Source organism: Rutidosis leptorrhynchoides, chromosome 8 (assembly GCF_046630445.1).
Source record: "Rutidosis leptorrhynchoides isolate AG116_Rl617_1_P2 chromosome 8, CSIRO_AGI_Rlap_v1, whole genome shotgun sequence".
In the NCBI taxonomy this organism is placed as follows: domain Eukaryota; kingdom Viridiplantae; phylum Streptophyta; class Magnoliopsida; order Asterales; family Asteraceae; genus Rutidosis; species Rutidosis leptorrhynchoides.
Window position 1 is genome coordinate 52,022,131 of NC_092340.1, and position 16,350 is coordinate 52,038,480.

The 16,350-nt window shown below is 35.3% G+C and overlaps 2 protein-coding genes across 2 annotated transcripts; one reads left to right on the top strand and one right to left on the bottom strand.

Annotated features, from left to right (window-relative positions):
* The first annotated feature begins 290 nt into the window (after positions 1–290).
* LOC139861662 (homeobox-DDT domain protein RLT3-like) lies at positions 291–7,689 on the top strand. Its single transcript, XM_071850121.1, has 16 exons — positions 291–666; positions 1,388–1,446; positions 1,547–1,849; positions 1,983–2,036; positions 2,141–2,357; positions 2,466–2,566; positions 3,255–3,341; positions 3,443–3,574; positions 3,731–3,871; positions 3,952–4,074; positions 4,151–4,585; positions 5,311–5,721; positions 5,808–6,398; positions 6,642–6,746; positions 6,834–7,065; positions 7,199–7,689. Exons 1-16 carry the CDS (start codon positions 399–401, stop codon positions 7,219–7,221), a joined length of 3,282 nt encoding a protein of 1,093 aa, XP_071706222.1. The 5' UTR covers positions 291–398; the 3' UTR covers positions 7,222–7,689.
* A 2,084-nt stretch (positions 7,690–9,773) lies between these two features.
* Positions 9,774–10,100, bottom strand: LOC139863404 (uncharacterized mitochondrial protein AtMg00810-like). Its single transcript, XM_071852039.1, has one exon. It carries the CDS (start codon positions 10,098–10,100, stop codon positions 9,774–9,776), a length of 327 nt encoding a protein of 108 aa, XP_071708140.1.
* Positions 10,101–16,350: the final 6,250 nt, after the last annotated feature.

Genomic DNA, 16,350 nt, shown 5'->3' on the forward strand with positions numbered 1-16,350 from the left:
ACGTAACAATTAACACACAACAGTTTTGAGTTGAATTTACAGTTGAGCAGTAGTTCAGGGACCTCGTTTGTAACTTGCTTCCAAAAGTTTATTATACGGACGGGCTAACGTTTCTGTTAACGGAGGGGTACATTACGTCATCACCCAAAAAAAACATCTTCATTTAGCAAATTAAATTAAAATTAAAATTAAAAGTAAAAAATAAAAGTAAAAAGAAATTGGAAAAAAATATCACCACAAAACCCAAAACCCTACTCCTGCAAACCTCGTCATTTACAGAAACACACACTAACACACACTAACGCACACACTGAAATCACTTGAAATTCACCATGAATTTGAAGGTGCCATTAACGAATTAACCTTCTTCTCGTGTCTAATTTATAAATTTTGTTTCGATGTCAAAGAAACACGCTCGTGGTAAGCCGCGAAATGATAATACCAAATTCAACAGTAAAAAAAAAGTTGCCGCCAATTCGAGTGCGTGTAAGAAGATAAAACGGCAGCAGCCGCAATTAAAACACTCGAATTCAAAATTAGGTTTACAGGATGATTTGTTAACTGCTGATTATATATTGAATAAAGTGTTTAGGAAGGACGGACCTCCACTCGGTGTGGAGTTTGATTCTCTTCCTTCTCATGCTTTTAGATTCTGTAATGCTAAAGGTAATTGATTATTAATTCGTTTTATTAGTTGATGATTTATTTATTTTAGTTAATTTTGAGTAAATTATATGTTGATTTTATGTTATTGTGATATAATTGATAGGATAGTGTTGGTAATTAAGTTCCGTAGTTTGTATTATTTTCGTTATTTAGTGATTTTATTGAATTTGTGATTACCTTATATTGTTATCAGTCTATGCGTTATTCAGTATAGCTTGATTACAACCCTTATTCAGACCCTGTTAATGATGAATTTGATTTATAGTCCTGTATTTATATGATGCAAATTAAGTAAGAAAAATTGATTTTGTAGATATAAAGGTAAGATTAGGTTTTGTTTTTGAAGGCTGTAGGCGAATAAAATTGAGTTTGAGATAGGGATATGAGTTATATAGTTCCTCAAACCCTAAAAGTTACATGGTGAATGATGATCAATATAGTTTTGTTCAAAATTCATAGGGTTATTTACGTGTATTTTATTTCCGTTGGGGTATTCAGTTAGTGGAGTTTTAACAATACCGTCACGCCTTTATCTTTTTATTATCTTTTGCCCCTTCATTTTGATGAAGCTAAATAGTTATGTAAAATTAGCAGTTTTCCTTTTACTTTTGGCCTAGTTAAGCTGGGACCGACTTGTGTTATTTGTTTCTTTTATCTCTTTGTTTGCCAAGTTCTTCCATTTATTAAAATTGTGAAATCTTCTACCTGTTTCTTTTTCTAGATTCGAGGATTTCACATCGTGTTTGCCAAGAAAAACAAAGAACATTCAAAAGGCAAAAGGTACATGGAGTGTATCTTTTCAGTTCAGTTATAGTATAATTATTATAATAAATATCAAAATTCTGTACATAAGTTGTGACCCATTGGATATAATTTTCAGACATCCAACTCTACCAATTTTGAGGATCAACTTACGCCTCCGGATAGTGCTCCATTTAAGCATGGTATGGGAAAAGGTCCAATGACAGTGCGCCGACTAATAAACCAGGAGAGTAATCAATTGGTGAAACATGGTGTTGGAAAAGGTTTGATGACAATTCAACGTTTAACAAATCTTGATGTTTCAAACCTTCCAACATCTGTTGACAATCACCACAGAACTCGTTCTCAGTTTCCACCTTCTACGTCTTGCAAACCACCAACTAAACAAAAAAAGAAGCCACAAAAAAAGCAACCCGTGAAGGTTTGTCTTCATTTTCTTGTTTTTCGTCTTATTGGCTTATTTTCCAAGTAAGTGACTTTAAGTTGCAACTTCTGTGATCAAAATGAGATTGTGGTTGTTCTTAGCTTGAATACCTAAAATGGTTCATTTGCAGAGGAGGGTAGTAAATAAAACCAAAGAGAAGAAGTCTTCAGCGAGAAGTAAAAAGGTAGTTTATTGTATACGAAAGTATCTAAGTATCTACTATGGCCCATATGACTCGGTAGCTATCATTGACTATTTGACTGACTGTTTTCCTGATCGAATTATAAGGTGGGATGTGAAAAAGTTGATAAGGAAAAGGAAAGGCAGAGGGAAATATGTGGACTTTCGTTGGTTGAAGGTAGAAGTGAAGGAGACCAAAGTCATTATGCTATGTTGGTGGATGATGAAGAATTGGAACTAAGAGAATTACAGGAAACTTCAAATCCACCTACGCGTTGTGCTCATTGTGAAGCCAATAGGTTGAACGGTTGTTCCCTTTGCAAAGGTAAGGTTCAGTTATATACTATCTATTATATTTTAAGTAGTGATTAAGCTTTATAAGTAGTTGAAATATAGATGCATAGTTGATAAAACCTTCCACATTGAATGTTAGATTTGCTGGCAAAGTTCCCTCCAAACTCTGTGAGAATGAAGCAACCCTTGCATATGCCACCATGGGATTCTTCTCCAAAACTTGTCAAAACACTTTTCAAGGTATATAATCATCAGTTTTGATCTCCATTGCATTTTACTAAAGGTTTGTAGATGCTGCCAGAAGGTTTAGCATCTATCGAGGCTTGTATTCTTTGGGTATATTATCCTGAAACATGCAAACAACCTCATTAAGAGGTTTTTATGCTATGCAGTCATCCATCCACAAGTTAGCATCTCCAAATATCGAAGTATTCATCATCTTAATCTATATGTAAATACTGGCTATGTATATAAGACGAGATGGTGATGGTACATTAGCCTTTGAAATACCTGTCATTCTCATTTTGGTTTGCCTCTAAACGAAGCTTTTTTATGGCGGGTTTTGTTTGTAATAACATTTGATTTATGGTAGCTTTAATATTGACTACTAGTCCAAGATGCTTTTTTCTTCTCTTGATGTTTTTAAATTATTAGTGGCTTGCTTTGGCTATCAAAGTTTATAGCCTTCTTGATAGAGCTTTTGATTCTAATTATTTTAGTATATCTTCTGCATGATGGGTTTTCATTATCACAGGGCTATTTATATCTCTATATGATAAAGATGCCGAAAATCAAGGCACAGAACATGTTATGTTGGAAAAAAACTCGAAATCTAGCTAAAACATTAAATGACAAAATCCCGGTAATCGAGCAACAGTTACTGTAAACAAATTATGGACATTAACTAGGTGTTTCTTTTTTATTTCAGATATTTCACTTTATTAGCACCTATGCTGTTATAATTGGCATCCAGTCCTTTACACTTGATGAGCTTTCACAAGCATTTATTGACAAGGTTTGTGATAATTCATTCCAAGTGTCTTATATATATTTTGCTGTAATTACCTGTGTATAGTAAGGATTTATATTTTGTCGCTTCTACTCATTGTGTTTCAGGATTCTCTAATACTTGGGAAACTCAATATAGCCCTTCTGAAACTGCTTCTCACTGGTGTTGAGAAGGAATTGGATAGTGAATTTGTATCTCCTATTAACAAAAACTGGAAGTATCGTGTGTTGCTTCAGTCAGTAAGTATTAGGCTCTTTTTGTAGGCAATAATATTCTATGTTTCATTATCTGTAGATCTCTCTGTCGGTCTCAGACTGCATCTTGTTTTTGATCTTCTAATCTGTTCAAACGGTAATTGTTAGTTTCTAAAGTATATTCAAAATCTCCACTAACAGGTAGAACGTGAAGACCGTGTTTTGAAATTGTGGAAGAATTCATTAAATCCTTTAACATGGATAGAGATATTACGCCAAGTGTTCGTTGCAGCTGGTTTTGGTTCTAAACGTGACTCGATACCTAAGGAACCTCCCAACAAGGTAATGTGATACAGTAAGTTACTGAAGATATACAACTTTAAGAACGCCATATATGAAACTGTTTTTTATTTGATTTACAGGAAGCTGCTTTAATGGCTAGGTATGGCCTAAAACCAGGTACCCTGAAGGGTGAACTGTTTACTATATTATCATTGCAAGGAAACAATGGAATGAAAGTTTCTGAATTAGCAACTTGTTCATCAGTAAGTAAATAGTAACAGCATTTTTCTCTTGTTTCAACCTAGTTAATTCTCTAATATTTCATATTTGTTGATGAAGATTGTTGGGTTAAACCTCGCAACTACAACCGATAAAGCAGAGGAATTGATAAGCTCAATGTTGTCAAGTGACATCACTTTATTTGAGAAAATTTCTTTTTCTACATATCGTCTCCGTATTAACTCTATTATTAAGGATGGTGAGGATGATGAATCTGATCTTGAAGACTGTGGTAGTGTTGATGATGACCCTAAGGATATGAGCAATCGTTTAGATGATTTAAGTGATGGTTCAGGGGCTTCAATTTTTAGTAAACGTGGACATAAGAACCGCGTGTTACCTGTAAACTCTGAAATCGATGAGAGCCACCCTGGTGAAATGTGGTTATTAGGGCTGATGGAAGGTGAATATTCGGATCTGAATACTGAGGAGAAGTTAAACGCTCTATTGGCTCTGGTTGATCTACTGAAAGCTGGCTCGTGTTTAAGAACCGAGGTAATTCGACTGTTATAATTCTAGATATAGGGTGTGTTTGGCACCTTTATTTTGGGGTTTTTAGGAACTTAAAGTTATAAACTTTATATCTTATATTAAATATTAATACATGGCAATTGAGACTCATACTCTAAAATTTGGGTCAATTGGGTCAAGCTTTTGGGTCAATTGGGTCTTGAGAAAATTTAGGCCTAGCAACATAAATCAAAACTTAAAAAAATGTCCAATGAGTTTTCCTTCATCTTATTGGGTCCTATACTAAATATAAAGGAACAGGTCTAATGAGTATTAATTCCCAAATCTCAATAAATAAAAATAGGTCTAATGGATCTTGTGAATGGGTCAAATGGGTCGAGCATTACAAGTTTCATCCGCCAAACATTTATGAAAGTTTTCATAATCATATCATTTAGCAAATATATCAATATATTCTTATATATACAATAAATAATAATAACTAAAATAATATAATAAATGTAAAAAATCAATGGAAAAGTATATGACCCGTTTGGACCTGTTTGACCCATTTGACCTGTGACTCGTTTCGACCCGTTACCCAACCCGACCCAACCTGATCCATTTTGGACCCGCTTAAAAATTTGACCCGTTTGACCCATTACCCATTTCAACCCAAAACCATTTTGACCCGTTACCCCAACCAGCCCAACCTGACCCTTTTGCCAGGTCTACTTATGATGTTATTATAAAAGGTGAACAATTTTCAGGAACCTGTATCGTTGTCTGTTCAGTGTGTTCCTAACGTTTATCAAATTGGTTCTGGAGCTAAAATAAAGAGATCAACAACAAAGCAACAAACAATGTTCATGCCACTTGAGAATGACCACAGCCAAATGATTAATAGGGGTGAGTCAGATACAGCGCAAGATATTCAACCTGTTGATTCTTCAGTAATTATCTCATTGATCCAAGAAAAAGTTAGGCAAAAGGATGCAGCAGAATTAGAAGCTATGGATGATGATTTACATCCTATGCAATCAGTACTTTTGGGATCCGATCGTCGGTATAATAGATACTGGCTATTCTTAGGCCCATGTAACATGTGTGATCCGGGGCACAAGAGGATTTATTTCGAATCTTCTGATGATGGTCGATGGGAAGTTATAGAGACAGAGGAGGTAAATATTTATTTTTAGAAATGTCTGATGCTTATTTTAAGAAAATAGATATTAGTTTCAACTTTTGTATGCCTTTTTAATTGCAGGCTTTTGCCAACTTGTTATCAGCTTTGGACCGAAGGGGAAGACGAGAGTGTCATCTTCTTTCATCTTTGGAAAAACGTCAGTTTCATCTTCGTGAAGCTATGTCCAACACGCATGATGATGTAAGATTCGGGCAACCTACCGTTTCTGGTGACAGCTCATCGGCTGTGTCTGATGTGGACAACTTGCTTGGCCCGAATAATATTCATCATGATAGTCTGGCTTCCACTAGTGCTGTTGTAACTTCAGTCGGAAGTAGAGAACAGGCTAAGCAGAAATGGTGCCGTCTTCAACTGTTTGATGTTTGGTTATGGACCTCGTTTCGTTCTACTTTAAATTCTTTTAAATTCGGGAAAAAATCTTTTTTTGATTCACTCGCGAGGTGTGAAAGATGTCATGATCTATTTTGGAGAGATGAGAAACATTGTCGGATTTGTCATACAACATTTGAACTCGATTTTGATCTAGAAGAAAGATACGCCATACATATTGCCACATGTCGGGATGATGATTCATCCCCGGATATGTTTCCTAAGCATAAGATCTTATCCTCACAGTTACAAACACTTAAAGCTGCAGCATACACACTTGAGGTGGGTCATTATTCACTATACTAATTGTGCACCTTGTTGGATTACTTAAATGCCCCTGTAAACAGTAACTTTCAATTTTAGTAATTTCTTATTTTTTTTATTATTCTAATTTTTTTTATTTTTGTTTGTTTGGTTTTTGCCCAAATGAAACGGGCCCACACGCCCCTCATGGTTAACATATTTACTTGATTAATCAAAATATCTTTAATCTGAATCATTCATTTTTAATCTGTTTATATGTAGTCTTCTATGCCTGAGGGTGCATTAGTGGGTGCTTGGACGAAATCTGCACATAACGTGTGGGTCAAGCGGTTAAGGCGTACTTCAACTCTGTTAGAGTTGCTACAGGTACTCTGTCTTACATATCTTTTTCTCACATTTGCAATACAAATGTTTAAAGCGGCAACTGATACTTTTGTCTTGTATTTGTTTAAGGTTCTTGGTGATTTTGTTGCTGCCATTAATAAGGGATGGTCATTTGAAAGTGACACAGCTATTGGGATTGATTATGATTTAGATGATATAGTTGCAAGTTTTGCAACAATGCCCCAAACATCATCTGCAATTGCGTTGTGGTTGGTAAAATTGGATCTTTTAATCGCGCCTCACTTAATGATGGTTGATCATGAAAGGACAACTTGTGTGTCTATAAGAACTAGATCAAAAGGTACGTCTTTATGTGAATCATGTATCCCATATTACTTGTAAAAAATATAAATCTGATTTCAACTTTCTTTTTTTTTTTTTTTTTTTTTTTTTTGAAAAGCAAGTCTGATTTTAAGTTGATATCATTGTTTCAGGTAAAGACATATTAGTCCGGTAGCAATATGTGTGATGGGTAAAACTATACTTGAAACAATTACATGTATGCTTAGATGCAATCATCAGTCGGCATCTGTCTTGCACGATAACGTAGAGTTTTTAACAGGTGAATAAGTTTCTTCAGTACTGTGAGAACGTGTGCCTGTAAGGACAACAAGCTATTACTTAAAGTTGCCTAAGGCTGGGGTTCCATTTTTGGTGTTTATCAAGACGATAAAAACATTCTTGTACAGCTTTAGGTGTAATACTGATGCTCATACGCTAGTGATGTTTTGTCAAAGAGTATTTACATTTCTTCATTCCTTATAGAGATGTATGATGTAGTATCCGCTTTTGCTAAACTTTTGATGAGAAAATAAATGTTCGATAAAACTATAGAAAAACTATTGAATGATCAATATGGGGATATTGATTGTGAAGGAACGCTGTTATATTCGGTATTGAAAGTACCCCTCTAATCTTATAGGCGCTGCACATTTTGGTGATTATTTTTCAATTTTTCATCTTTTGGATGGATAAATCGATAGATTTTGTATTCCAATCTTGATTTATTTTTCGTATTCAGTACTTGAGCATCCCAATCTTGATTTCAAGATTGTGCTTACGGTGTCCCAATGCATTATCCAGAGTCCGTGTTGCACAAAATATTTCTACTGGTTACTAATATATTATTTACATTTCAGATAATAAAATGTTAACAAGCTACATAGCAACAAAACAAATCAATTTACATGATTTTCTGAAGTCAGTCTGAGTTGTATATGAAAGCTGGGATTTGAAGAAAGCTTGCTGAGAATCTGGGATGAGTTTTCTCTTTGGTGTTTAAATTGATTGTTCTCTTATTTTTAGCAAAACCTTCCCTACAAACAAAATCATTATATTGCAGTAAACCCCACCTATATTTGTCTTTTAAAAAGATCGGAACCAGTCGAATGATTGGAGTTACTATTATATGTTTCTTCGGAGGGTTGTGGTGAGTTTCATACATCACATACCTTGTTTTGTCTTTGAGGTTCAACCTCTTGAGGTCTTGGATTATCGGGTGAAGTTGTGTCTTGTTACATGTCTTATTTGGTTGGCACTTTTTGAGGTCAGGGTTGCATCCGATATGATGTCTTCGACATCGGGTGCTTTCGTCAATTTTACTATCTACTGGGATTGTCAACTGATTTAGACCACTCCTTATGTTAACAATACTTGATAGAACTTTTCTCCTCCACATCAGTGACACATCACCACAAAAAAAACTTTAACATTTCTTCAATTAAACATTCTTTATCCATCACTAAATAATATCCACAAATATACCCATAAAATATAAAATGTACAAATAATCAAGCAAATATTACAAGAAAAAAATTTGGGACACATGTATTGGGTTATGGGTAAGGCTCCGTGGCGAGCTTGTTGGCGACATACTTTTTTGGTTGGATCTTGACTAATACCATACATGCAGATTTTCAGTGATCAGATCAGTAGTTGCATAAAATAGATTATTCTGAAAGTTGACTTTTGACTTTTTGTGTTTTATCGTTGACATTGGATAACAGTGAGCCCACCAACATAAATACGGACATCAACAGCATGTTAAGTTTCTTCAAAAAAATATGATTTCTAACTTGTATTGATCTCTTTTTAACAATTTGTAAATTTTGCGTCGAAATATTATAACATATTATGATAAAATGTATTAGAATTTGATCTTTGTATTGATTTGAATAAATTCATACAGATTGTATTGAGTTCTTGATAGATTTTGAGGGTTCTTATACTCTAAAGCTAGTAACAGCTATTTCTAAATAAAGGGATGGCTCCAATACTCTTTTGGAACCTCTTTTTACAATTTGGGAAATGAAGGTTGACTTGGTTGATTTGGATCCATTATTTTGGCTGCTAGTTGTGATCTTGTGACTTGTTCTCAATGGGAAAGGATGAGAGGAAACTTTCTGATCTCATATGGTAATTTGACTTTGTTCCTAATTGTTGCAGCATTCTAACACTTCCCCTCAAGTTGAATAGTGGGGTCTTCAATGTTCAACTTGTAAGGAACTTCGCTGAAGAGTCTTCCGTTGACTAACTTGGTGAGGATGTCGGCTAGCTGATCTTCTGATTGAATTGATGGAAGAGAAATGATTTCATCATCCAACTTTTCTCTAATGAAATGTCTGTCGATCTCAATATGCTTCGTCCTGTCGTGTTGAACTAGATTTTCTGAAATGGCAATAGCAGCTTCGTTGTCGCATAAGATTTGAATTGCCTCTTTTGGAGGAAAACCAATTTCTGTTAACAGTTTTTTAATCCATAGCGCTTCGACTACTCCCTTGGCTATTCCTCTAAATTCCGATTCAGCACTTGATAAAGACACAACCTTTTGTTTCTTGCTTCTACATGCCACTAAGTTTCCTCCGACAATTGAGAAGAAACCAGATGTTGACTTTCTATCTCCTTTTTCTCCGGCCCAGCTTGCATCCGTATATATTTGTGTTTCTAGATGCCCATTCCTTTTAAATATGACTCCATGACCTGGTGTCTTCTTTAGATATCGGATAATCCTCATTGCGCTTCCAAATGATGAACTTGTGGTTGATGCATAATCTGACTTACAACTACTACAACATGTGCTATATCTGGTCGAGTGTGAGCAAGATAAATGAGTTTTTCCACTATCCTTTGGTATTGTCCTTTATCTACTAGCTCAGCATCCTCTTCCATAAATAGCTTTTGATTTGGAATCATTGGAGTCTCGGCTGATTTGCAATCAATCATCCCTGTTTCTGCAAGAAGATCAAGAATATATTTCTTTTGACAAATAAAGATTCCCTGTTGGGATCTTAATACTTCAATCCCTAAGAAATATTTACGTTTGCCTAAGTCTTTCATTTCAAATTCTTTAAATAGGTTTGTTTTTAACTTAGAAATTTCTTCTTTATCATTTCCCGTTATTATCATATCATCAACATAAATGATTAAGCACATAATTAAATTTCCTTTTCGTTTTTAGAAAAGAGTCTCATCTGAGTTACTTTGTTTGAAATCATATTTTTTCATAAATAATGTAAATCTCCCAAACCAAGTTCGTGGAGATTGTTTTAGCCCATATAAAGATTTTTTAAGTCGACAAACTTCCCTATCGTTGAAGTTTTCTGCAAATCCTGGTGGAGCTTCCATATAAACTTCTTCTTTTAGTTCGCCATGGAGAAAGGCATTCTTCACATCAAATTGATGAAGTGGTCATTCTTCATTTGCAGCAATCGAGAATAGAACTCTGATAGTATCAATTCTTGCAACCGGGGAAAAGGTCTCGGAATAATCTACCCCATAGGTTTGAGTATATCCCTTGGCAACTAGACGAGCTTTATATCGTTCGATGGTGCCATCTGGTTTACGTTTTATTGTAAATACCCATCGACATCCTACGGGTTTTTTTCCTTGAGGTATAACACATTCTTCTCACGTATCATTTTTCTTAAGTGCTCCTATTTCATCTTTCATAGCCTTTTTCCATTCTTTAGATTTCATATCTTGGTCAAGGGTTGTTGGAATTTCTTCAGAATATAAAGCAGAGTTGAATATTCGAGCTTCATTTGATAGGTTTCCTTGTGCTATATTTGCAATAGGATACCTTGATCTTTGATCTTCCTTTCCAGGGGAGAATCTTTTTGGTGGAACACCTCTATTGATCCTTTGTGGTAACTCATATCTTTTGGTGGTTGCACCGAAAGTTGAATGGTTATCAAGTGGTTCAATGTTTGGAGATTCAGGACCGGGATTTGGTGATTCGAGATCGGGATTTGGTGATTCGGGATCGGGATTTGGTGATTCGGGATCGGGAGTTGGTGTTGGTGTTTGGATGTTGTCATGTTTAGGTATCCAGTTTATCCAACTAAGAGCGTCATTATCCTCTTTCTCCCCCTCACTCGTGAGTTGGGTATTATAACAGTTTCTATAAAATCGTCGTTCATTGTAGTGAAAATATGGATTTTTCTAGGACTATAACATCGATACCCCTTTTGGTTTATGCCATAACTAACCATAACACATTTTTCGGCACATGGCTCAAGTTTGGTGCGTTCACTTTTTGGAATGTGAACAAAGACGGAACACCCAAATATCCTTGGTTCAATGCTTAATGAGGTCGAGAGAGAATGAAATTGTGATAAAGTATCTCTAGGAGTTTTTGTGCCCAAAGTTTTAGTAGGTAAACGGTTAATAGGATAGGTAGCGGAAGCAAGAGCTTCAGGCCAAAAACTCTTTGGGACTTTGGACTCAATTAATAAAGCTCTTGTCATTTCTAAAAGTAGTCGATTTTTTCGTTCAGCTACTCCGTTTTGTTCAGGAGTATGAGCACAAGAGGTTTGGTGAATAATCTCATTTTGTTCGCAAAAAGGTTTCATGGAGGTATTAACAAACTCACCCACATTATCAGATCTTAAGATTTGTATATTTTTGCTAAATTGAGTTTGTACCATTTTATAAAAGTGAGTAAATTTTTCAAACACCTCAGACTTGTGGGTTAAAAAGTAAATCCATGTCATCCTTGTATGGTCATCAATAAATAGTACAAAATAACGAAGATTTTCCCCCCGTTAACCAGAGCTGGACCCCACACATCAGAATGAATTAAAGCAAAAGGTACATCTTTTCTAGTATCACTAGGTTTAAACGTACTACGGTGGCTTTTAGCTAAAAATACAAGTTTCACAGTTCAAAAAACATTTGATGGAAATAAACTAGGAAATAAAGCATGTAAATATCCGGCTGATGGGTGACCCAATCTCCTATGCCATAACCAGGCTTCCTTCGTAGGTGTTCCCTGAGCTAGAGACACGGTACCTTGTTGAGAAACCTAGTCTACGTAATATAACCCCCTTTTTCAGTGCCACGCACAATCAACAGTCCTGTCTGAATGTCCTGCAAGATGCAGAAAGTCAAATAAATCAGGACTTTACAGTCTAATTATTTTGTAACATGACTTACCGATAACAGATTATGAGATAAAGCTGGAATATATAGACAATTAGGTAGTTTAATTGTGGGTGAGATTTCAATAGTTCCCCAACTTTTAACTTGAACAATCCCATCATTAGCAATTTGTATTTTATTTTTTCTTGGTTTAGTTTTAAAAAGAATGTCTTTTTTGTCAAAAGTCATAGTGTCCGTTGCTCCACAATCAAGAATCCAATATGTGGATTTTGAATTATTTGAAACGACGTTTGCTTTAAAAAAATTATCTTGTATTTTAGACAAGACGGAGTACGTATTTTGACATGGAACAGTTGACTCGGATTTTGTAATTTTTGACTTTATTTTTGGGCCAGTATAGTTAGTCCACATACATTTCTTAGTTAGTCCAACAGACTTAGTGGGTTTAATAGTTTCAGTTTTCTGCTTATATAGACCAAGCCCAACTTTAAATAATTTACTATGTGTGGGTTTGGCAGATCCTTCTAGCCCATTATTCCCCTTAGAGCCCAACATGGAGGTTTTATTTATTGTTGGCCCAATTTTGTATACCCCATCGGTTACCTCAACAGTACCATCCCCCCATTTACCTAGGTTGTCTCGTACTGTTTGTGTATCTTCCCCAGATTGACGTTTCAGTCTAAAATTATCATCCCCAAAAATATTATCCCCAAATCTATCATCTATATCTCTAATCTCATAAACCCTAGACTCTGTTCTTTCATTATTTTTGAAAAAAGAGATAAAAGGTTTAAGTTTTGTACCTGGGTTTTCAGATGTGGTGGCTATACCACCGAATCCGTGACCATTGGTGGTGGTGGTTGGCTCGTTCACCGTTGCTACCGCTGCCGCCTTGCCTGGTTTCGTCCACCAATCAGGAAACCCTTTGATCTCAAAGCACTGATCTCTTGTGTGTCGTGATTTTCCACATTTGGTGCATTTGAGTTTGGATTTATCAATTTTTGCTTGAAAACCACTTCGGTGTGTTTGGGTTAAATGAGCTGACGATCCTTTGCCATCAATTGCAGCCAATCCGGTTGCAATATCATGATGGTTGAGGGATCATTCGTTGATAACCCTAAGATTTGATGGTGGACTGCTTCTTTTCTAACGGCAGCATTAGCTTCCTCCGCCGCTGGTAACAGAGTCAAACGGAGGAGCTCACGTTTAATTGTATCATACTTTTTGTCTAGAGCATTGAGAAATTGAAATAGATTTTGCTCTGCTCTAATTTTGTTGTATCTTGTGATATCAGATGCATTCTCCATGGGATTGGGATCTCGAATCTCGAGTTCACCTCAGATCCCTTGCATCCGGATCCAAAGCTCTTCAAGATTGAGGTTGTTTTGTTTCATTTCTGTGGCTTTGACATATAGATCATATGTCTGCAATTTATCAACACCACTACTATATGTGGTGATTAATGCTTCCCATAGTAGTTTGGCTGTTGAGAATGATGTAAGATTAATGGCCAAACTAGGTTCGATATTCTGTATCAACCATGAAAAAACAATGAGATCCTCTTGTTCCCATTGTTCATATGATTCATGGCTGTTTTTAGGAGGATTGGTGGTCAAATGAGCAAGGAGGGCCTTGGATTTACCTCCAATGGCAGCCTTCATCATTCTAGACCACAAAGAATAGTTTGAGCTGTTAAGATTCAAACTAATTTTTAATATATCTGAGATTTGGGCTGTTGAAAACTCATATTGCTTCTCAGCAAGATGGCCAATTGACTTGTTAGATCATTAATTTGGCTTGTTGACTGAACTGAGGGTGGTGAGTGGCTGCCACCTTCATTAGGCATGGTGGCCATTCAAAACAGAAAAAAATGGTAAATGATTAAGCAAAGAAGAGTGTAATGATCCTTGGATCTACACCTTCAGCTCTGATACCATGATAAAATGTATTAGAATTTGATCATTGTATTGATTTGAATAAGTTCATACAGATTGTATTGAGTTCTTGATGTATTTTGAGGGTTCTTATACTATAAAGCTAGTAACAGATATTTCTAAATGAAGGGATGGCTCTAATACTCTTTTGGAACCCCCTTTTTACAATTTGGGAAATGCAGGCTGACTTGGCTGATCTGGATCCGTTATTTTGGCTGCTAGTTGTGATCTTGTGACTTGTTCTCAATGGGAAAGGATGAGAGGAAACTTTGTGATCCCAAAGGTCAAATTACCTCATATGGTAATTTGACTTTGTTCCTAATTGTTGCAGCATTCTAACATATTATGTCATTGATCGTATCGTATGTATTGTAATTTGTTATTTGTATTTTATTTTATTTACAACCGAGAATTTTATCTATTATTTTCATTGTTAAAGACGTTATTCAATGGAGTTGGCACTTTACGGAATAGAAAATTTAATATTATATCAAAATCTTAGAGTATGCACTTGATGTTATGCAACTAATATTTGATTATTAAGAAACATATATAAATTTCAAAGCTAGGGTAATTATTCGTCAAACACTTTAGTTAAATGATTTTAAACATTAATTACTTTGAATATATAAGATATTAGTTATGAACTAGTCAAATATGTTGAAATATGAGTCCTTTAACTGTAATAATTTATACCTGATATCGGCTAAAAAGTCACGTTTTCACCCCGGTATTAAGGCCCAAAAACAAGAAAGATTCAAACTTTATTGGCAAAATACTCACTTCGTCGGTTAGAATTGAAGAACAAGTAATTATGAAGATGGTGCAAAAAGAATCAAGAGAATCGGAGTTAAAACGAAGATTCTAGAGCGAAAACGGTGAAAGACAAGAAATCAAGTTACGATCCAGGGAATCAGCAGGCCAAACGGCTTGCCAAATGGCCTGCCAATGTGAAAAATGGCCTGCCAAACGACCAGATCAAACAGCCTCAGCAAACGGGCTGCCTCAGCAAACGGGCTGCCTCAGCAAACGGGCTGGCCAAACGGCCTGCCAAACGGCCTGCCAACTGAAATGTCCCGTTCATATTGATTATAAACGTTCCATATTAATTGATTTCGTTGCGAGGTTTTGACCTCTATATGAGACGTTTTTCAAAAACTGCATTCATTTTTAAAACAACCATAACCTTTATTTTATCTATAAAGATTTAAAAGCATTACATAGATTATCAAATAATGATAATCTAAAATATACCATTTACACACGACCATTACATAATAGTTTACAATAAGAATATATTACATCAAAAATAAGTTTCTTGAATGCAGTTTTTACATAATATCATACAAGCATGGACTCCAAATCTTGTCCTTATTTTAGTATGCAACAGCGGAAGCTCTTAATAATCACCTGAGAATAAACATGTTTAAAACGTCAACGAAAATGTTGGTGAGTTATAGGTTTAACCTATATATTATCAAATCATAATAATAGACCACAAGATTTCATATTTCAATATACATCCCATACATAGAGATAAAAATCATTCATATGGTGAACACCTGGTAACCGACATTAACAAGATGCATATAAGAATATCCCCTATCATTCTGGGAAATCCTTCGGACATGATAAAAACAACATCGAAGTACTAAAGCATCTGGTACTTTGGATGAGGTTCGTTAGGCCCAATAGATCTATCTTTAGGATTCGCGTCAATTAGGGTGTCTGTTCCCTAATTCTTAGATTACCAGACTTAATAAAAAGGGGCATATTCGATTTTGATAATTCAACCATAGAATGTAGTTTCACGTACTTGTGTCTATTTTGTAAATCATTTATAAAACCTGCATGTATTCTCATCCCAAAAATATTAGATTTTAAAAGTGGGACTATAACTCACTTTCACAGATATTTCCTTCCTCGAAAATAAGACTTGGCCACGGATCGATTCACGAACCTATACAAATATGTACATATATATCAAAGTATGATCAAAATATAATTACAACCATTTTTATTATGTTTTAAAGATTTGAGTGTATTAAGTCAGCTGTCCTCGTTAATAACCTACAACTAGTTGTCCACAGTTAGATGTACAGAAATAAATCGATATATATTATCTTGAATCAATCCACGACCCAGTGTATACACGTCTCAGGCTAGATCACAACTCAAAGTATATATATTTTTGGAATCAACCTCAACCCTGTATAGCTAACTCCAACATTACTGCATATAGAGTGTCTATGGTTGTTCCAAATAATATATAT